We start from the raw sequence: 18,214 nt of genomic DNA, 5'->3' as shown, positions 1-18,214 counted from the left end.
TACCAGAAGTGGGGTTCGAACCCACGAGGATATAAATCCATTGGATCTTAAGTCCAACGCCTTAACCACTCGGCCATTCTGGTACGCTACAAACTTGTGATTACTTCTAGTGAACTTGAACAATATGGAGTTATGGAGGTATCCAAACAATTAAAAATTTGGATTGAGATGTAAAAGGACAATGTGGGGGCGAAAAAAAATCTCCGAAACTTACCAGGTCGTGCCAATTTCTCCGCCTCCAGTCACCGGAAACCCTGGGGTCCCCTGAAGGCGACTGGGAAGACTCGGGTGACAGGTCTCCCAACAACTTCACACGAGAAGACACCACAGGGAGTTGGAATGAGTTTCCTTCCTTTTCATAGTACGCGAGTGACATGGGGAATTTTAAAGGTGTTAAGGTGGGTTTTTTTCTTCACTTCCCTTACCAAAACAAAAGCGACTCTGGTGGGACTCGAACCCACAACCTTTGAATGCCTCCATCTGTCTAGAAGTCCAATGCGCTATCCATTGCGCCACAGAGCCAGGCAGCTAGACCCTTCCGCGCTGCTTACATCAAGGCAGGAGCAACGTCTGCCCCGGGACACCCGCCGCGGGTCCGGCCGCGCCTTCCTTCTCGGAGAAGTGGCGGAGCCCCTGCAGCCGAGGAGAAGCGTGGGTGGGAGCTGCGCTTGGCGGCCCGAGATCCTTCTGATAGTTCCTCTCCGTAAGCGATCGCTGGGCATCAACTCTCAGTCTCCTCCCACACTGGAAAGAGAAAGGTCTTTATGTGCACTTATTCCACCCTGGAGAACTTCTGCAGCGCGCGGTTCCATAGTGTAGCGGTTAGCACATCTGCTTTACGCGCAGAAGGTCCTGGGTTCGAGCCCCAGTGGAACCATGAGGCTGTAGTCATCCGTTTTAGCGATGTTTTCAGGTTTTGTTTTGTCAGCCAGATCTTGAGCTTTACTCCGGGAAGCGAGAGACGCCGCGGTTCCGCCGGGACTTGGCGTTGCGCCAGGCCGCGCGGGCTCCGGTCCGGTGGGCGCCTGCGCAGATCGGCCGCCGCGGCTGCCCCCGGGTGGCGCCTCTGGGGAGGTGCAGGCCGCCGGGCCGGGCTCCGGGCGCAGCGCACCTCGGCGCCCGCGCCTTCCCGACCGCAGTCCTGCCTCCCGGTGGCTGGGCAGGAGTCCTGGGCCCACCTGCTCCTCCGCCATCTTTAAAGGTGGCGGCCACCGCTCCGTGGGGGGATACCCGGAGGGCCACCTCCTTCTTCTGTTGATCAACACCAACTCCACTGACCTCATTGTTTATTGAAATTAAAAATCTTTCTGAAAAATTACATGCACATGTTAAAGATTTCAAAGAGCTCCACGTGCCTTACAGTGATGTGCCCCTCTCACAAAGCTTGTCTCCTTGACCAAACTCTAGCCCAGCTCCTCTGAGCCCTCCTGTCAGCGAGGCCTGTCAACCCCGGCCTAGGAGGACTTGAACAAACAACAACGCTGAGTTTCTAGCAGCATCTCTAAGGTGACCCTAGGTCCACTTACAGTGCTGAGAAGACTGGCCAAACAATTTACTGTTGGTTCCAGCCAATGCCTGACACAGGGCCCCTGTGTTTCAGCCTCTGTGGGAAGGTAGGAGCCTGACTTCCTTAGAGTTAAGAACCAGTTAGCAAACCCACATGAGGTTTTCAGGGACCAACTCCACCTGCTTCCAGATTTTTGTAATTTTCGCTCCCCTGGGTCTACTGAGCTGCCATCACTCGCCTCCCTGTCCCCTCATGTACAAATCGAAGGTGAGTGCAGTTGACGCTGGACACTTTTCCCTCTTGCCATAGTATATTACTGATTAGAATCTGTGCTGTTCCCTTTAACTCGTGTCCAGCTTTCTCTTGGATACCTCCTGCCTTTCAACTGCTGGGAGTTTCTTTTGTGACCCTTCCGAGCTATTCTTTGCTCTCTCCAGTGTAGACGTGCATTTCCTTTATTAGCCACTTCGGATTTTTGTCCAAAAGATAGCATACGATTGGTACTGCTCCCCTCAACCCAACACTATTCTGGAAATCTTACTATGTCGTTCTTAAGTCTGCTCGATCTTTGACTTCCAGCGTTTGGATGTACCATAATTGTTTAGTCTGTGGTATTTGATGAACAATTAACCTGTGGTCCATCTTACGATGCTGTGGTGGATTTCCTTGTTGATTGGTTTTGGGGTAGATCAACATAAAGAGTAATAATAGCAAAATCTTGACTAGGCGTTTCCTACGTGGTTAGGCAGGAGACTCAGTTGACTCAGGGGATACTCAGGATGATTGTGTTATGATCTAACCCATTTGGGAGACGAAGAAGAAGCATAGAGAGGGTGATTGCCCAGGGTCACACTGGCCAGGGACAGAACAGTGTACCAACCGAGGCAGGCAGAGTAGTGCCTTTTTGTTTTAGAAAAGGAATTGCCAGGCATATGTATGTTATATTTCTATGAATGCTTTCACCTCCAAAGAGCTTGGACAATATTATATTCCCACCAACGTGAGCGTGCTTTGCTTCATCTCAGTCTCTCTTAAATAAAAAGTATTAACGGGCTTTTGGGTCTCTCTGCCTTTTGAAAGGGGAAAATGTCTCAATTTACATGTCTTTTATCAGAGTAAGGTTGAATATTTTTTCATATGCTTAAAAACCCATTCTCTTTCCTCCCTATCTTCCTTTTTCCCTTCCTCCCTTCCTTCCATCCTGCAATCTGTTCAATCCTTTTGTACAGTTTTCTATTGTATTGTTAAGGTTTTCTTATTGATCTTTTGGTGCTTTTTATAACTATAGATTTAGATATGTTTTGCAAATGTATTACCCAGACTTGCTGTTTGCCTCTTAATTTTATTTTTGCTATTTTGTGCTATGTAGCCATTTAAAACGGCTAATGTAGTCAAATTCATTATCCTCTTTTTTATTTATTTTGGGGGGGGGCTTTAAAATTTCTTGCCTGGAAAGTGCTTCCCCATTCTGAGAGTATATTCCAAAAGTGATGCTATATTTTCTCCAGATTATTATTTCCTTAAAATTTATCTGTTACATTGTTGGTCCTTTTGAAATCTCTATAACTAGTGCTGTGGTCTGAATGTTTGTGACGCCCCAAAGCTCATATGTTGAAAGCTAATCCTCAGGGTGAAGACTCGGGGGGGGGGGGCTTTGGAAGGTCCTGAGTATAAAACCTTATGTGGGATTAGTGCCCTTTTAAGAGAGATGCCAGAAAGTTCCCTCACCCCCTCTGCCACGTAGGATGGCAAGAAGGCAGTGATCTATGAACGAGGGTGTGGCATTCTCACCAGACACCAAATCTGCTAGTTCTTTGACCTTGGTCTTCCCAGCCTCCAGAACTGTGAGATGGGTTTCTGCTGCTTCTAAGCCACCCAGTCTGTGATATATTTGTTACAGTAGCCTGAACAGACTAAGACACTGGATAAACCATGAGACAGGGACATTAGACCCCTATAGAGGGATTTTATAAATCACTCTGGAGGATTGGGGTGTGTAAATCAGTCAACTTGGTCAAAATCACATAGTTTTCAAAAATCAGACTGGTTCTGCCTGTCTCTAGCTTCAAGTTCCTTAACATCCTGTCCTTAGAACTTTCCAGGAGTTCTGCTGATGTCGGCTTCCCTTCTGGTACTCATTGGGCTCATCAAGCCACCTTCCTTCCTCTTTTCTGTGTTGCATCGGCTGGGCTCCTTCCCTTCTCACAAAGGGCATAGCTTTGGGTGGTGTAGCGCAGACTGTAGAAGCTCAACCTGTAGACTCCAGAGCCAAACTGTGGCTTCAGTTCCTGGTTCTGTCGCTCCTGGTTGTGTGACCGTGGCACAGTACATAACCTGTCTGTGCTGTGTGACACTGGCTTAGTTGCTTAACTGCTCTGTCATAGTTTCCTCCTCTGTAAAATGCAGATAAAGCTCAGGTGAGATTCTCAAGAAGATTGAGTAAATTACTGTATGTGAAACATTTTATTTATTTATTTATTTATTTATTTATTATTTTTAGAGACAGAGAGAGAGGCAAAGGGAGACAGAGAGAGAGAGCGAGAGAGAGAGAGAGAATCCCAAGCAGGCTCCACACTCAGTGCAGAGCCCAGCTCAGGGTTAGTGGGATCATGACCTGAGCTGAAATCAAGAGTCAGTGGCTCAACCGACTGAGCCCCCCAGATGCCCCTGTACATAAGTATTTCAAATGAAATGCATGGGGTAAACACTTAGCAAATGTCATCTACCATCATCATCATCATCATCATTATGATTTGGCAGATAAGTCTGGTAAGTTTAGGTAGAACAGTATGGTTTTCCCATAGGGACATTTTAATTTTTTAATTTTTTTTAAATGTTTATTTATTTTTGAGAGAGACAGAGAGCAAGCAGGGAAGGGGCAGAGAGAGGGGGAGACAGAATCTGAAGCAGGCTCCAGGCTTTGAGCTGACAGTAGAGAGCCCGATGTGGGGCTCAAACTCACGAACTGAGAGATCCTGTCCTGAGCTGAAGTCCCATGCTGAAGTCCCCAACTGGGCCACCCAGGTGCCCCCCCCCCAGCCCCCCACCAGGGTATTTTCAGAAAATGCTAAGTGCTCAGAGCGTGAGCTCTGCATTTACTGACCTCTCTTCTTGCCTTGTAGGGGCTCAGTCTTCTTCCTTTGTTTTTTCATATGGTCTGTCCTCTGTCTGCTTCCCCTTTTCATAAGAGCATCAGTAATAGGGGACTAGGGCCCATCCTAATGGCCTCGCTGTAGTGCAATTACCTCTATAAAACTCCTGTCTCCAAATAAGGTCACGTTCTAACTTTCAGTGCCATGAGATTGTTCAGCAGGTGGTGCTGAAGACGAGAAGGCCCTCCCCTACCGAGCCCCCCAGCGCCCCCACACTTACCATTTTACCAGCAATCTTACTCGTAGGTATTTACCCAAGGGCCATGAAAGCACCCATTTATACAAAGTTGGATGTGTAAATGTTCATAGCAGCTTTAGTCATAATCCCCACACTGGAACCAAACCGAATAGACTTGACCGGCGAATAGGTAAGCAAATGGTGGCACAGCCATGCCACTGAAAAGCCCTTAGCGAGAAAATGGAATGAACTTCCGATGTACGCAACAACGTGGATACATTTCAAAAGCGTTTTGCTAAGTGAAAGAAGCCACATGGGAGGGGCGCCTGTGGGGGGTTCAGTCCTTTAAGCGTCCGACTCTCGATTTCGGCTCAGGTCATGGTCTCATGGTTCGTGAGACAGAGCCCCGAGGTGGGTTCTGTGCTGATAGCGTGGAACCTGCTCGAGATTCTCTGTCTCCTTCTCTCTCTGCCCCTCTCTTTCTTAAAATAAATAAATAAATAAATAAAATGGTTTGGTGCAAATGTTCATGTCTTTAGCAAAGGTGCACGTTGCCTTTGGCCTCAGTTCTTTCTCAAAGGCACGTGGTTTTATGATGTGATTTTTCAGTGCCATGACGTTGTGCAAGACGTAAATGCTAGATGAAAACTTGAAGGCCCTCAGTCCTTTGGGAGCCCCACTGTCCCCTATTTTCTTGGACTTTCAGCCTGCTGGCGTCTCCCGGGTTATTCAGACAGTCCCACTGACCTTCAGGATTTAGAACGTGGCTCCTTTTAGTGGCTGTCACCCGTCCCCTGCGTGCTGACACTGGACCGGGGTAGTGAAGGGAGCAGAGCGGAGCACAGGCACGCTGTTCCATATTAATGGGTCTGAGGGTTTGGTAACTGGACCTGATGGTCTGGGGGGCTTCATATGTACCCAGTGGTTTTCAAGCTCTTTTCACTGGAGCTCGTGCTAAGAAATACGTTTTATTTACATCAAGGCCACTATACTCAAGTAGAGTGAAATAAGGTTTCAGGAATGAAATAGCCTGAAATAAAGGTTTCAGGAAATGATGCTTTATTATTATTATTATTTGAAGAATTCTGTGCCTTTTATTCTACCCTAAACTATTCAATTTAATTAAAAAAAAAAAAAGTGCACACGCAGACCTATTAACGACTCACACCCCTTAGAGTTTCTGCAGTTTGAAAAACACTGACCTGGGGGGGCACCTGGGGGGCTCAGTCGGTTAAGCATTTGCCTCTTGGTTTCGGCTCAGGTCATGATCTCACGGTTCCTGGGATCAAGCCCCGCATCGGGCGCCGCACTGACAGTAGGGAGTCTGCTTGGAATTCTCTCTCTCCTTCTCTCTCTGCCCTTATCCTGCTCACACAGTGTCTCTCTTAAAAATAAATACATAAACTTAAAAAAAAATAAAGAAGACAATTAAAAAAAGAAAAGACAAGAAAAACACTGACCTGGAGCAGTGCCGTCAAAGTGTGGTGAAACACAGGCTCCTCACACCAGGGCCACCGGAAAAAGGATGTGGATTCCTGGTATCCAGGAAGACTATTGATCTCTTCACTGGTGCCTGGGACTTTACATTTTAAGTAAATGGCTAGATGATTCTGTGCCCGCTGAGGTTTGGGAACCACTGGCCCAGGAGCACATTGGCTGCCCTCGCAGAGGCTTCCAACTGTGATCTGTGGATCCCTGAGGACTACAGTGGATGTACCTCAGGGAAACACCTACAGAGTGGCTTCTCCTGATCTGTGTGTGAGTTCATGTGCAAAGTCGTTTGTCTCAAAGAAAGATCTGAAGTTTGGGGGAAAGAAATGCATGTGATAAGGGTTCTGAGGCTTCATCTCTGGAAGTAAAAAATTTCAGTTAAGTTCTGTCTGCCAAAGGCAGAATCATGGAAGGGGAATGGCTCCCTTTAGAGGTAAGGAAATTACAAAACATTTTGCTTCGAAGACCCTAGTCCTGATTGAAGAGGAGCTTTCTCAGAAATACAGCTTCCTAATGTGGGAGATATTGAACAATTTAGCAAAAACTTAAATATCTTGTATTAGAGGGGTGCCTGGTGGCTCAGTTGGTTGAGCACCCGACTTGAATTCAGCTCAAGTCATGATCCCAAAGTCAAGGGATTGAGCCCCACGTCCGGCTCCACGCTGAGTGTGGATGGAGCCTGCTTAAGATTTCCTGTCTCCGTCTCTCCCTCTCCCTCTCTCTCTACCTCCCTGCCCCTCTCCCCCGTTTGCACATGCTCTCTCTCTGTAAAAAAAAATATATATCTTGTATTAGAATCCATATGTTAAAAGATTGTTGTCCAACAAGACATTCTCATCACCTTAAAGGAGAAGAAACATATTTGCTTGAGAAATGGATTTTAATCGATACTACTTGTCTGTAAAGTACCATAGTCTTTTTGTAAAAAAAATTTTAAATGTTTATTTAGTTTAGAGAGAGAGAGAGAGAGAGAGAGACAGAGCATGAGCAGGGGAGGGACAGAAAAGGAGGTAGACACAAGCTCCAGGCTCTGAGCTCTCAACACAAAGCCCAACACAGGGCTCAAACCCATGAACTGTGAGATCATGACCTGAGCTGAATTCAGATACTTAACCAATTGAGCCACCCAGGCACTTCTAAAGTACCATAGTCTTTTGGGACTGCCATAATCAATTAATTTTCTCTTAAAAGTAAGTGTGTGTGTGTGTGTTTTAAAATTGACATGCTATATATATATATATATATATATATATATATATATATTTTCCTGTACTAAGCAGTCTATATGTAAGCATACATGTGTATATACAGGACACACACACATATTTTTTTTTGTCTCGTGAATCCTCAATTCATTATTTACCTCTTAAAGATGAAATGCTAAAAGAGTGTATAAAGAAAGGAAGTTTAAGTTTTAAGAAAAGCATGATTTTTTTGTAAACAAAGTGATTTATAAGGGGGGGGTAGGAGGATGAACAAAGTAGGTGAAGGGGATTAAGGGGTACAAACTTCCAGTTATAGAATAAGTAAGTCACGGAGATGAAAAGTACAGCATTGGGAATATAGTCAGTAATATTGTGATAACTTTGTATGGTGACAGGTGGTGACTACACTTACTGTGTTGAGCACTGCTGGTTAATGTACAGAGTTGTTGAATCACTACGTGTGCACCTGAAACTAATAGAACGTATGTCAACCATACTTGAATAATAAAACTTTCTATTTTATTATTATTTTTTAACGTTTATTTATTTATTTTGAGAGAGAAAGAGAGAGAGAGAGAGAGAAAACGGGGGAGGGGCAGAGAGAGAGAATCCCCAGCAGCTTTCGCACTGTCAGCGTGGAACCCGATGCTTGAACTCATGAACCGCAAAATCATGACTTGAAGTGAAATCAAGGGTCCGACGCTTAACCGCCTGAGCCACCTAGGTGCCCCAAGTAATACTAATGAAAAAAAAATTTAAAGTAATTTACAAGGAAGAAAATATCTGCTACTGTTGATAAAAGAACACACTGGTTAGGGCAGAATGTGATTCTGTATTCTGGTTCAAAAGGAAGTTTGAATTGTTCTTGCTGTTTTTGTAACATGGGTAATTTGATACAAAAGTCAAGGCTGAGGTCAAAAGTGAGGTGAATGGTTTTAATTCTAGGCAGGAAGTAACAACTACCCCAAAGAAGCAAATGTAGATCTTTTAAAAAAGATCTTCCAGCTTTGGTGAAACAGCCATGAGTCCAGGATCTGGCATAAGCACGTGTGAATTTTGTTACTAGTGTTTGCCTTGCTTTGCTGTGCTGAAGGGTTCCACCCTTCTGCACCTGGGTCTCTTGGGCTACCTTTGGACTTGGAGTCACCCCCTCACATCCACCCACTGCAGCTTTCCAGTTCTACATCTCCTCTACCCTCGGAGGACACCTGGTGCCTTTGACTAATCCAACAAACCATCTGAAATGAATCCCCAGAGGCATACCCCTGAAAATAGACTCAGAGATGCCCCCTTCCCACCGTCAAGACCAGCAGATTGCTATGGCCATCCGGAGACGTATCTAACTCCGGAAGTGGTGGCATTCTATCTAGCTTGTCCCCCATGAACTGTGTCTATCTTATGAAATATTCTAAGAGCAGGGATTTCAAGCCAGCACCAAGGGAGGAATACTAGGCAGTGTTAGAGATGTTTGGGATGGGCTATATTTTGGCAGGCTTCCCTTACTTGTGTTTTTCTTGGAATCGGGCAGCGCAAATGGCTCTTTACTTCTTTTACTTCATGCATCCATCAGAGATTGCATGGGAGATAAGCCTGGGATCCAAATGCAACCCAAATTCTAGTTGACCACCAACTTCATCTCTACTTGACAAACTTAATAGGTTTCCAGGAGACCAACTCAAACAAAATATTGTTTTCTATTCTCTTACAAAGGAGGTCTGGATAATGAAAAATGAGTTACTTCTTCTTCTTTTTTTAATGTTTATTTATTTTTGGGAAAGACAGAGAGAGAGAGAGGGAGAGAGAGAGCAGGGGAGGGGCAGAGAGAGGGAGAAATCAACTGAAACAGGCTCCAGGCTCTGTTAGTACAGAGCCTGACACAGGGCTTGAACCCACAAACCATGAGATAATGACCTCAGCCGAAATTGGGACACTTAACCGACCGAGCCATGCAAGTACCCCAAATTGAGTTTATTGTTTAAAAAAATTTTTTTAATGTTTATTTATTTTCTGAGAGACAGAGCACTAGCAGGGGAGGGGCAGAGAGAGAGGGAAACACAGAATTCAAAGCAGGTTCCCGGCTCCACGCTGTCAGCACAGAGCCTGACACGGGGCTCGAACTCACTCGAACCATGAGATCATGACCTGAGCTGAAGTCGGCTGCTTAACTGACTGAATTGTCCAGGTGCCCCTGAGTTTATTCTTAAGCCGTTGTTTCTTGTGGACTTGAGTCAGGCACATTCTAGCAATGCACACAGGATAGGATTCCTTTCTCTGGAGGGTTGGTTGGGAATGAATGGCTGGAAATGATGTTGAAATTCTTAAAGGGGCCCGAAGCCCTCAGGTATTTACTCCTTGGTCAGGTGAAGACAAGCAAACACCTTTCATAATACTAAGCTAGAGGAGAGATGTTTGTGGATGGGCTTGTTTCAGACCCTATCAAATCCCGTATGAGGAGGCAGGAGTAGGGAACCATGCACTTAGCTGAGGGTCAGATAACTCAGATCCAGCCTTGCCTCCACCATTAGTTAGCTAGGAAACCTTTGGCGACACACAAAACTTACCTCAGCTTCTGCAAGGGAAACCCAGAGGCTTCCATAGAAAGATGTACCCTGGGTCCTCCAAGGTTGGCAATGGAAGATGATTTCCACAAAGGGAGGGATGGCTGGGCTTTCTGGCCTTGACTCCTGGTCGCTGGAGATCATTTTGCTAATTACTGGTTGGGCAACAACAGCCAGAGCTCCACAACTGAGAAGTCACTCTCTTTCAGACCTCATTTCCTCACCTGTAAAATGAGGTGTTTGGGTGATGCAAGCTTTGGAGTTTCTTGAAGAGAGGCCAATTTGTGGATTGAAGACTCTAAGTCGTTGACAATTTCACCAAGAAAAAACGTTTCAGAGAAGGCCATTTCAGGACACCCTTATTAGAGGATGCTGTTATAAGACACAGGGGAAACTTTGGCCTCAAGATGGTCTTATTGATTGGGGTCTGCTACTGTGTTGTGAGAGAATACTTTTCAGTTCTGACTTTCAATCTGGACTTCGTAGCCATCTATTCTTTTTCTGAAGGTCTAAGTCTTTTCCTCAGTCTCTTCATGGCTGACTTCATCTCCTGGTTCCTGAGGGTGTAGATCATGGGGTTCAGGACCGGGATGATGACCGTGAAGGTGATGGAGACAGCTCTGTCCATGGGAAGGGCGGTGAAGGGCCGGGCGTAGACGTAGATGCAGGGCACAAAGTGCAGGGTCACCACAGTGATGTGGGCAGTGCAGGTGGAGATGGCTTTCTTTCTTCCCTCCCCGGCGTGAGACCTCAGCATTGTCAAGATGACTGTGTAGGACACAAGGAGGAAGACAAACCATAGTGTAGAGATTAAGCCATTGTTGGAAATCATTAAGACCTCAAGAGCAAAGGTGCTGGTGCAGGCGAGTTTGAGGACCTGGGGGACGTCACAGTAGAAGCCGTCAACAACACTGGGTCCACAGAAGGGGAGGGGCAGCAACAGGGAAATCTGCACGATGGAGTGGACAAAGCCCCCCACCCAGGAGGCCACGATGAGGGCAGTGCATCGCCCCCTGCTCATGATGGTCACATAGTGCAGGGGCTTGGAGATGGCCATGTAGCGATCGAAGGCCATGACAGAGAGAGAAAAAATGTCTGCCCCCCCGAGGAGGTGGAAGAAGAAGATCTGAGTGATGCAACCATTGAAGGAGATGGTCTTCGTCCTTGACAGGAGGTCTACGAGGACCTTGGGAGCGGTGATGGAGGAGAAGCAGATGTCCAAGACGGAGAGATTGCGGAGCAGGAAGTACATGGGCGTGTGAAGGCGGGACTCGCAGGTCACAGTGACCATGATGAGGAGGTTTCCCAGAAGAGTTGATGTGTACACCAGAAATAACATAAGAAATAAGGCCAAGCTTAACTCTCGGGACTGGGTCAGTCCTTGAAAAATAAATTCTTTCACCCTGGTGTAATTTCCCTGCTCCATTGTGTTATGTTTCTTCGTCTTCAACTACCTAGGGAGAAAATGGAAAATACGAGGTGTATCGTTAAAAACAAAAGGAATGTGAGTTGTAGGACTGGAGTGTCTCAAGGGTTATTTTTGCAGTTATTTTCCTTGTGGGCAGGGATGCCTACAATTCAGGAAGATATCCCCAGTAGATGGTGTGTTTAGAGTTCCTTCAGAGTAAATGAAAAAGTGAGTTTCCAATGGATGTGATTAATCAAAATACCAAAATCAGCATGCTATTAAATTCTTTTGACCTTTTTTTATGGTTGCATAATTTTACATAGCCTGTACCCCTCTTGAAAAGTCCCTAGATGGCCTGAGAAGCAAAGAGGACTCATTTTGTTTTTCAGTGAGAACTCATGTATCTCATTGTTAGGACGTGGGAAACATGCCGGGGAAAAGTATAAAACAGGGCCTGAGACGGTACTGGAAGCTTAGAGCGTCTTGTCTCACCATCTTCCACAGTAGATGATCTGCTTGGCATAGTCTGTGCAAATTGTCACGATGCTTGATGATCAGCACTAAGGCAAGAAAAACCATTTCCAGTTTGCCTTCTCCCCTGAGGATAAAGAGGTTTGCAGCAGCTCATGCAATCTGAGCACAAGCTGCTTTTGTTTTCAGTTTTTCTTCCTTTTGGTGGCTTGTTCTCTTTGGTCCACATGGGACTTGGCAAGTGCTAGCCACAGCCCCTGCTCCTTATAACGCTCTTGGCAAAGGCTTTCTCACCGAGGCCACTGCACAAATGGCTGTCTTTTCTCGGGCTCCCTCCCTTCTTAACACCTACATTTGGATGGCACTTCGTCTCACCTCACTATTTGTAGAGGCTTCGGTTTTGTGCAAAAAAGCACGGATTTTAGAACCAGTAGACCTGGATTTGAATACAGACTCTGTCTTAACTGAGTAGGTGGCTCAATTAGTAGGTGACTCTGAGCTTCTGTGTATCATCAGTACAAGTGGGCAGAATCACGCTTGTGTCATAGGGTCGTGAAGTTCAAATGGACTTGTTTAATTCTTTAACCTGAGTTCCCACAGACCACATGTCCCCTCATGCTGCACCAGTTAACATTTTATTGGGCCAGTCTTCTCGCAACATTATTTGGGAGATGCTGGTACACTTCTCCTATAAAAGATGGTGTTTTGAAATAATTGCAATGAAGATCAACTATAGTATTTTTATTAAATGTTATTTATTTATTTATTTATTTATTTTTTAATTTTTTTTTTTTTTTGAGAGAAAGAGAGAGAGTGAGCAGGAGAGGGGCAGAGAATGGGGGGACAGAGGATCCAAAGTGGGCTCTGTGCTGACAGCAGCAAGCCTGATGCAGGGTTCGAACTCATGAATCAGGAGATCATGACCTGAGCTGAAGTCAGATATTCAACCAACGGAGCCACCTGGGTGCCCCTCAAATATAGCATTTAAAAAGCAGACACATTCCACACAATGGAATATTATTTAGTTATAAAAAGAAATGAGCTACTGAGGCACGAGAAAACAAGGAGGAAGCTTAAATGCACAATTCCTAAGCAAAGGAAGATAATCTGAAAATATATATACTGTATGATTCCAACTATATGACATTCTGGAAAAGGCAAAACTGTAGTAGAAAAGTTAACGGTTGCCAAGGGCTGGGGTGTGCAGGTGGGGAGGGATGAATAGGTGAGGCACAGGGGACTTTTAGGGAGTTTTATTTTTAATCATGGATACATTGTTTTGCCCAGAATTTGTGATCCCCAAAGACCACCAGGGAGCCGAGTCCAATGCAAAAGCAAAGAGCCTTTATTCGAGCTAGCTCGAGCTCAATCCCCTACCTGCACCGTCGCAGCGGTGAGATACCGGAGAGAGAGGGAGTTTCAAAAGCACAAAGGTTTTATAGGGATCGCGGCCTTAGCCGATTGGCTGGGGAAGGGTCGTGGCCTCAGCCGATTGGCTGCCAAAGTGTGGTCCCAGATCAGCAATTATCAGCGTGACCTGGAACTTGTTAAAAATGCAAATGTTGGGCCTGGTGGTCACAGACCCACTGAATCAGAAACTCTGGGGGTGGGGCTCAGCAATCTGTGTTTGAACAAGTCTTCCAGGAGATTCTGATGCACCTGAAGTTTAAGAACCACTGTGTCTGAGGTTGTTTAACATGTTTGGCCTCAGTGTATACAGAACGTTTCTCACTGGTCACCTATTAACCATTGGCTGTCAGCCTTGCTGTGCTAGATAAATACCTACCACCAAACACCATCCCCAGAGACTAATTGGTTTGGGGAGGGGTCAGTTATTAAAATGCTCCCAGGTCATTCTAAGCCTGGACAGGGTTGAGGGCTCCTGCCTCTGGCCCCTACCTGAGAGAAGCCCTCCCTCTTCTACTCACACTTTCCACGCCTCTCACACTCCCCTTCCTCCCACCTCAGACTTCGGAAGAATGCATCAATCAGTAGCCTGCTTTCTTAGAAAACATAAGTTACTCAAGGGGGGGGATGCGTGGTCTGAGGTTTGGGCCGGAACTTCTTTCTGCGGCCATGTCGGGGACATAGTCACTAGTCGGCCAGCCTAGGTCTGCTCTTTCAACACGGCATCACACATTTGTCAGATCCAGAGAATGTACAACACTAAGAATGAGCCCTAACGCAAACTAAGGACTTTAGTTAATAAATGTATCAATCCTGGTTCCTCCCTTGTTAACGAACACAGCGCACACCCATGCAAGATATTGATAGTGGGGAAGCTGGGGCGGGGCAGGGGAGGAGAAGGAGTGTGGGGCTCTCTGTACCTTCTGTTTAATTTTCCTGTAAACCTAAGCTACTCTAAGAACTAAAATCCATTAATTTTTTTTTAAGAGCAGATATACCAAAGGATAAAACGATTTAGAACATTTACATTTGGTAAAGAAACACATTAAAAAAAAAACTTTTAAGGGTGCCCGGGTTGCTCAGTCGGTTAAGCGTCTGACTTCGGCTCAGATCGTGATCTCATGGGTCATGAGTTCAAGCCCCGCGTGGGGTGCTGTGCTGATGGCACGGAACCTTCTTGGGATTCTCTCCCTCTGCCCTTCCCCTGCTCTCACACACTCTTGCTCTCTCTTTCAAAATAAGTGAATAAACTTTAGTAAATAAATAAATAAAAACTTTTATTACCAAGCATCACTTTTTTTTTAACGTTTATTTCTTCTTGAGGGAGAGACAGAGTGTGAGTGGGAGAGAGGCAGAGAGAGAGAGAGAGAGAGAGAGGGGAGACACAGAATCAGAAGCAGGCTCCAGGCTCTGAGCTGTGAGCATAGAGTCCGATGCGGGGCTCAAACCCACGAGCTGTGAGATCATGACCTGAGCTGAAGTCTGATGCTTAACCGAAGCCTGACGCTTAACTGACTGAGCCACCCAGGCACCCCACCAAGTGTCACTTTCTATAAATCCTAATTCAGTGCTTTCCCCCTGCTCCCCATCCTGTTACAAAGAGAAGAATATTTGTAATAAGTCCTGCTTTGGGTGTCGACAGGCATCCGGCTTTGTGGTTTTGTCACCTGCTTACAATAAAATCTCCCTTTTCAGATCTCTCTTAAAAAAGCTCCATCCACCCCCAAAAGTTTCCCTGTGCTCCGGAGAACTGCCGAGTTCTTGACCCAAATGATTCTGTCCAAACCTCTGCACCCAGACAGGCCCCAAGTTTATCAGGGCCTCAGGCAGCAGAAGTCTGTGTCCTTAGGATGCCACCAGCTCCCCCCCCCCCACCGCCCCCCATTCCCCCATTCAAACGCCTTCCCGAAAAAGCTCATCAGTGCCAGGAAAATTTTCTGTGTGAGAGAGACCCCTGACCTCCCTTTCTCAGAGCATTTAGTAAAAAGGGCTTGCAATGGTGAACATGTATTTCTTGCAACGCAGTTTTTCTACAAGGACCAGAGAGCTGTTCCTTTGGTTGTAATCATCAGGAAGGATGGGCCTCTGTCTCCCTGTCTCTGTGCGAGGTCAGAATGCTGACTTCCATAACTGCCCGCCGGCAGACAGAGCAGAGGCCTAGTCTCAGGGACATGGACCCGCTTCTTGCCATCTGTCCCTTCTCTGACGCTTGCTTCTCCCTCATTCACCGTCCAGAATGCCCGCCCAGTCACCTCTGTGCAGCTCAGGATGGGACTCACTTCCCCCACGGCCAATACTTAATATGGTCCTTACCACTACTCTAATGTCTGGCAGGGCTCGGCTCTGATGCTGCTTTGTATTCCTTCCTTCCATATTCTGTCCACACCGAAGCCAGCAGGGGCCTGTCGTGAACTACAGGGTCCTCTGATCTCACCGAACTGTCTCTTGCAATTTCTCATCAGAACAGAACTTCTCCTTCGCTCACTTTCCTCCCGTTCTCTTTCCCTTGGAGCCCAAGCCACACACAGCTAACTTTCTAGGCTTTCTGCCAATGATCTACTGACCCATCAATAATTCTCAGGGAATGTCACTGTCTTCAAACATTTTTAGTTTTTAAAAGGGCCAGACATTTTCTCATTAAAAAAAATTTTTTTTAATGTTTATTTATTTTTGAGAGAGAGAGACAGAGCACGAGCAGAGGAGGGGCAGAGAAAGGAAGACACAGATTCTGAAACAGGCTCCAGGCTCCAGGCTCCCAGCTGTCAGCACAGAGCCTGACGTGGGGCTCCTACCGAGGATCATGACCTGAGCCGAAGTCTGGCATTTAACAGACCGAGCCACCCAGGCGCCCCCAGAGTAATATTTAAAAAAAATTTTTTTTAAATGTTTTTATTTATTTTTGAGACAGAGAGAGACAGAGCATGAGCAGGGGAGTGACAGAGAGAGGGAGACCCAGAATCCAAAGCAGGCTGCAGGCTCTAAGCGGTCAGCACAGAGCCTGACGCGGGGCTCAAACTCACGGACCCAGAGATCATGACCTGAGCTGAAGTTGGACGCTTAACTGACTGAGCCACCCAGGCACCCCCAGAGTAATAGTTTTTTTAAAAAAGATTAAAAAAAAAATAAACTCAGAACACACGTAGTGTTTTAGGGAACACACAGAGGATTTTGCTTTGTTTTTATTTTGATCTGTGGCGGAAGTAATATGGCACGGAGGGAAGACACCAGCGATGGGGGAATCTCTAAAGGCAGCGAACTCCGGGAGGGTCAGTCTTTTCATCAGTGAAAGGGGAACACTTGCTGCCGTCAGTCCTTCTGAAAGTAGGCCAGGGATGCCTGGCGGGGTGGGGGTGGGGGGCTCAGTCAGTAAAACACGAGACTCTTGATTCGGCTCAGGTCACCATCTCACGGTTTGTGAGTTTGAGTCCCACATCGGGCTCTGTGCTGACAGTGCCGAGCCTGCTTGGGATTCTTTCCCTCTTTCCCTCCCTCTCTGCCGTTCCCCTGCTTGTTCTCTCTCTCTCCCTCTCTCAAAATAAATGAATAAACTTAAAAAAAAAAAAGAAAGTAGGCGACATCTGCACAGCACAGTACAATATTAAATGGACCCATTGATTTCTAGGCCTTTGGAGCTTTAATGATGAATTGTTTTATTTATTTATATTTATTTATTAAAAATTTTTAAAAAATGTGTATTTATTTTTGAAGGAGAGGGAAACAGGGTGTGAACAGGAGAGGGCCAGAGAGAAAGGGAGACACAAAATCTGAAGCAGGCCCCAGTCTCCGAGCTGTCAGCACAGAGCCCAACGCCAGGCTCAAACTCACAAGCTGTGAGATCATGACCTGAGTCAAAGTCGGATGCTTAACTGACTGAGCCACCCAGGTGCCCCTGAATTGTTTTAAATCCTATTGCCTCAACTACCTCATGACTAGTCAAGGGCCGTTCTGCCCACTGCCTACGAATGGTTAAATCTCCATTAACCACAAACTTCAGTTATTTCTTGATATTTAACTGTAAGCCGACTGGTGACGTCAAGTCAAACTGTTGACATCAAGGATTTCTGGGGGCGGCTTATCGTAGTGGTTGAGAGAATGGGCTTTGAAACCCAGATGTGTGAGGTTCTGTGCAGAAATTAGTCCTGGATGTGACCAAGTGACCAAAATCACCAAGAAATGCCAAAAATGGTGCTCTGCTGTGCACAAAATGTATGTGCAACTAGGAAACGAAAAGGTGGAGAATGTATGGGTCTGTTTGGAACAAAAAAAGAGGAAAGAAAACAGACAAGCTTCGTTTATAAATTTGCTTTTGTTTTTGTTTTTGGCAAGAACAAACTCAAGATCCCAAGTGCTTCTTCAGAAGCATGTCCAGGTCGACCCGTCTTCATAAAACAGGTTTATTGGGGTACCTGGGTGACTCATTGAGTTGAGCGTCTGACTTCAGCTCAGGTCATGGTCTCACAGTTTGTGAGTTCAAGCCCCACATCCAGTTCACTGTTGTCAGAGCAGAGACTGCTTGAGATCCTCTGTTCCCCACCCCCCTGCCCCTTCTTTGCTCATGCTTTCTCTCAAAAATAAATAAACATAAAAAGAAATAAACTGGGCTTATTGATTTTCACAGAATCCCCCGCCTGAGAGAGGCCACTCATCCCTTTACCAGCTGATATCCTTGTAGGCTATTCAAGCCACCTTCCTCATCTTGAAGGACGAATTCCTCTTCTTGGCTTCACTACAGTTTCTAGCTTTAATCTACATAATATAACGTACAGGAGCATCGTTAATGTTCAAACCCCTTTTGTGATTCACCATAACATTTCAAAATTGGCTGTGGGCACACACA

At 46.0% G+C, this 18,214-nt stretch overlaps 1 protein-coding gene and 3 non-coding genes across 4 annotated transcripts; 1 reads left to right on the top strand and 3 right to left on the bottom strand.

The window, feature by feature from the left end:
• On the bottom strand, window positions 1-83 carry TRNAL-UAA. Its single transcript has one exon. It is a non-coding gene; the product is annotated as a tRNA-Leu (tRNA).
• Window positions 84-436: 353 nt separating this feature from the next.
• On the bottom strand, window positions 437-522 carry TRNAR-UCU. Its single transcript is given in 2 exon segments — window positions 437-472; window positions 486-522. It is a non-coding gene; the product is annotated as a tRNA-Arg (tRNA).
• Window positions 523-804: 282 nt separating this feature from the next.
• TRNAV-UAC lies at window positions 805-877 on the top strand. The gene has a single exon. It is a non-coding gene; the product is annotated as a tRNA-Val (tRNA).
• Window positions 878-10,581: 9,704 nt separating this feature from the next.
• On the bottom strand, window positions 10,582-11,517 carry LOC102967819 (olfactory receptor 4D9-like). Its single transcript, XM_007092041.2, has one exon. It carries the CDS (start codon window positions 11,515-11,517, stop codon window positions 10,582-10,584), a length of 936 nt encoding a protein of 311 aa, XP_007092103.1.
• Window positions 11,518-18,214: the final 6,697 nt, after the last annotated feature.

The sequence above is a fragment of the Panthera tigris genome, chromosome D1 (genome assembly GCF_018350195.1).
Source record: "Panthera tigris isolate Pti1 chromosome D1, P.tigris_Pti1_mat1.1, whole genome shotgun sequence".
Lineage (NCBI taxonomy): Eukaryota > Metazoa > Chordata > Mammalia > Carnivora > Felidae > Panthera > Panthera tigris.
This window is presented reverse-complemented; position numbering and strand designations above follow the sequence as displayed.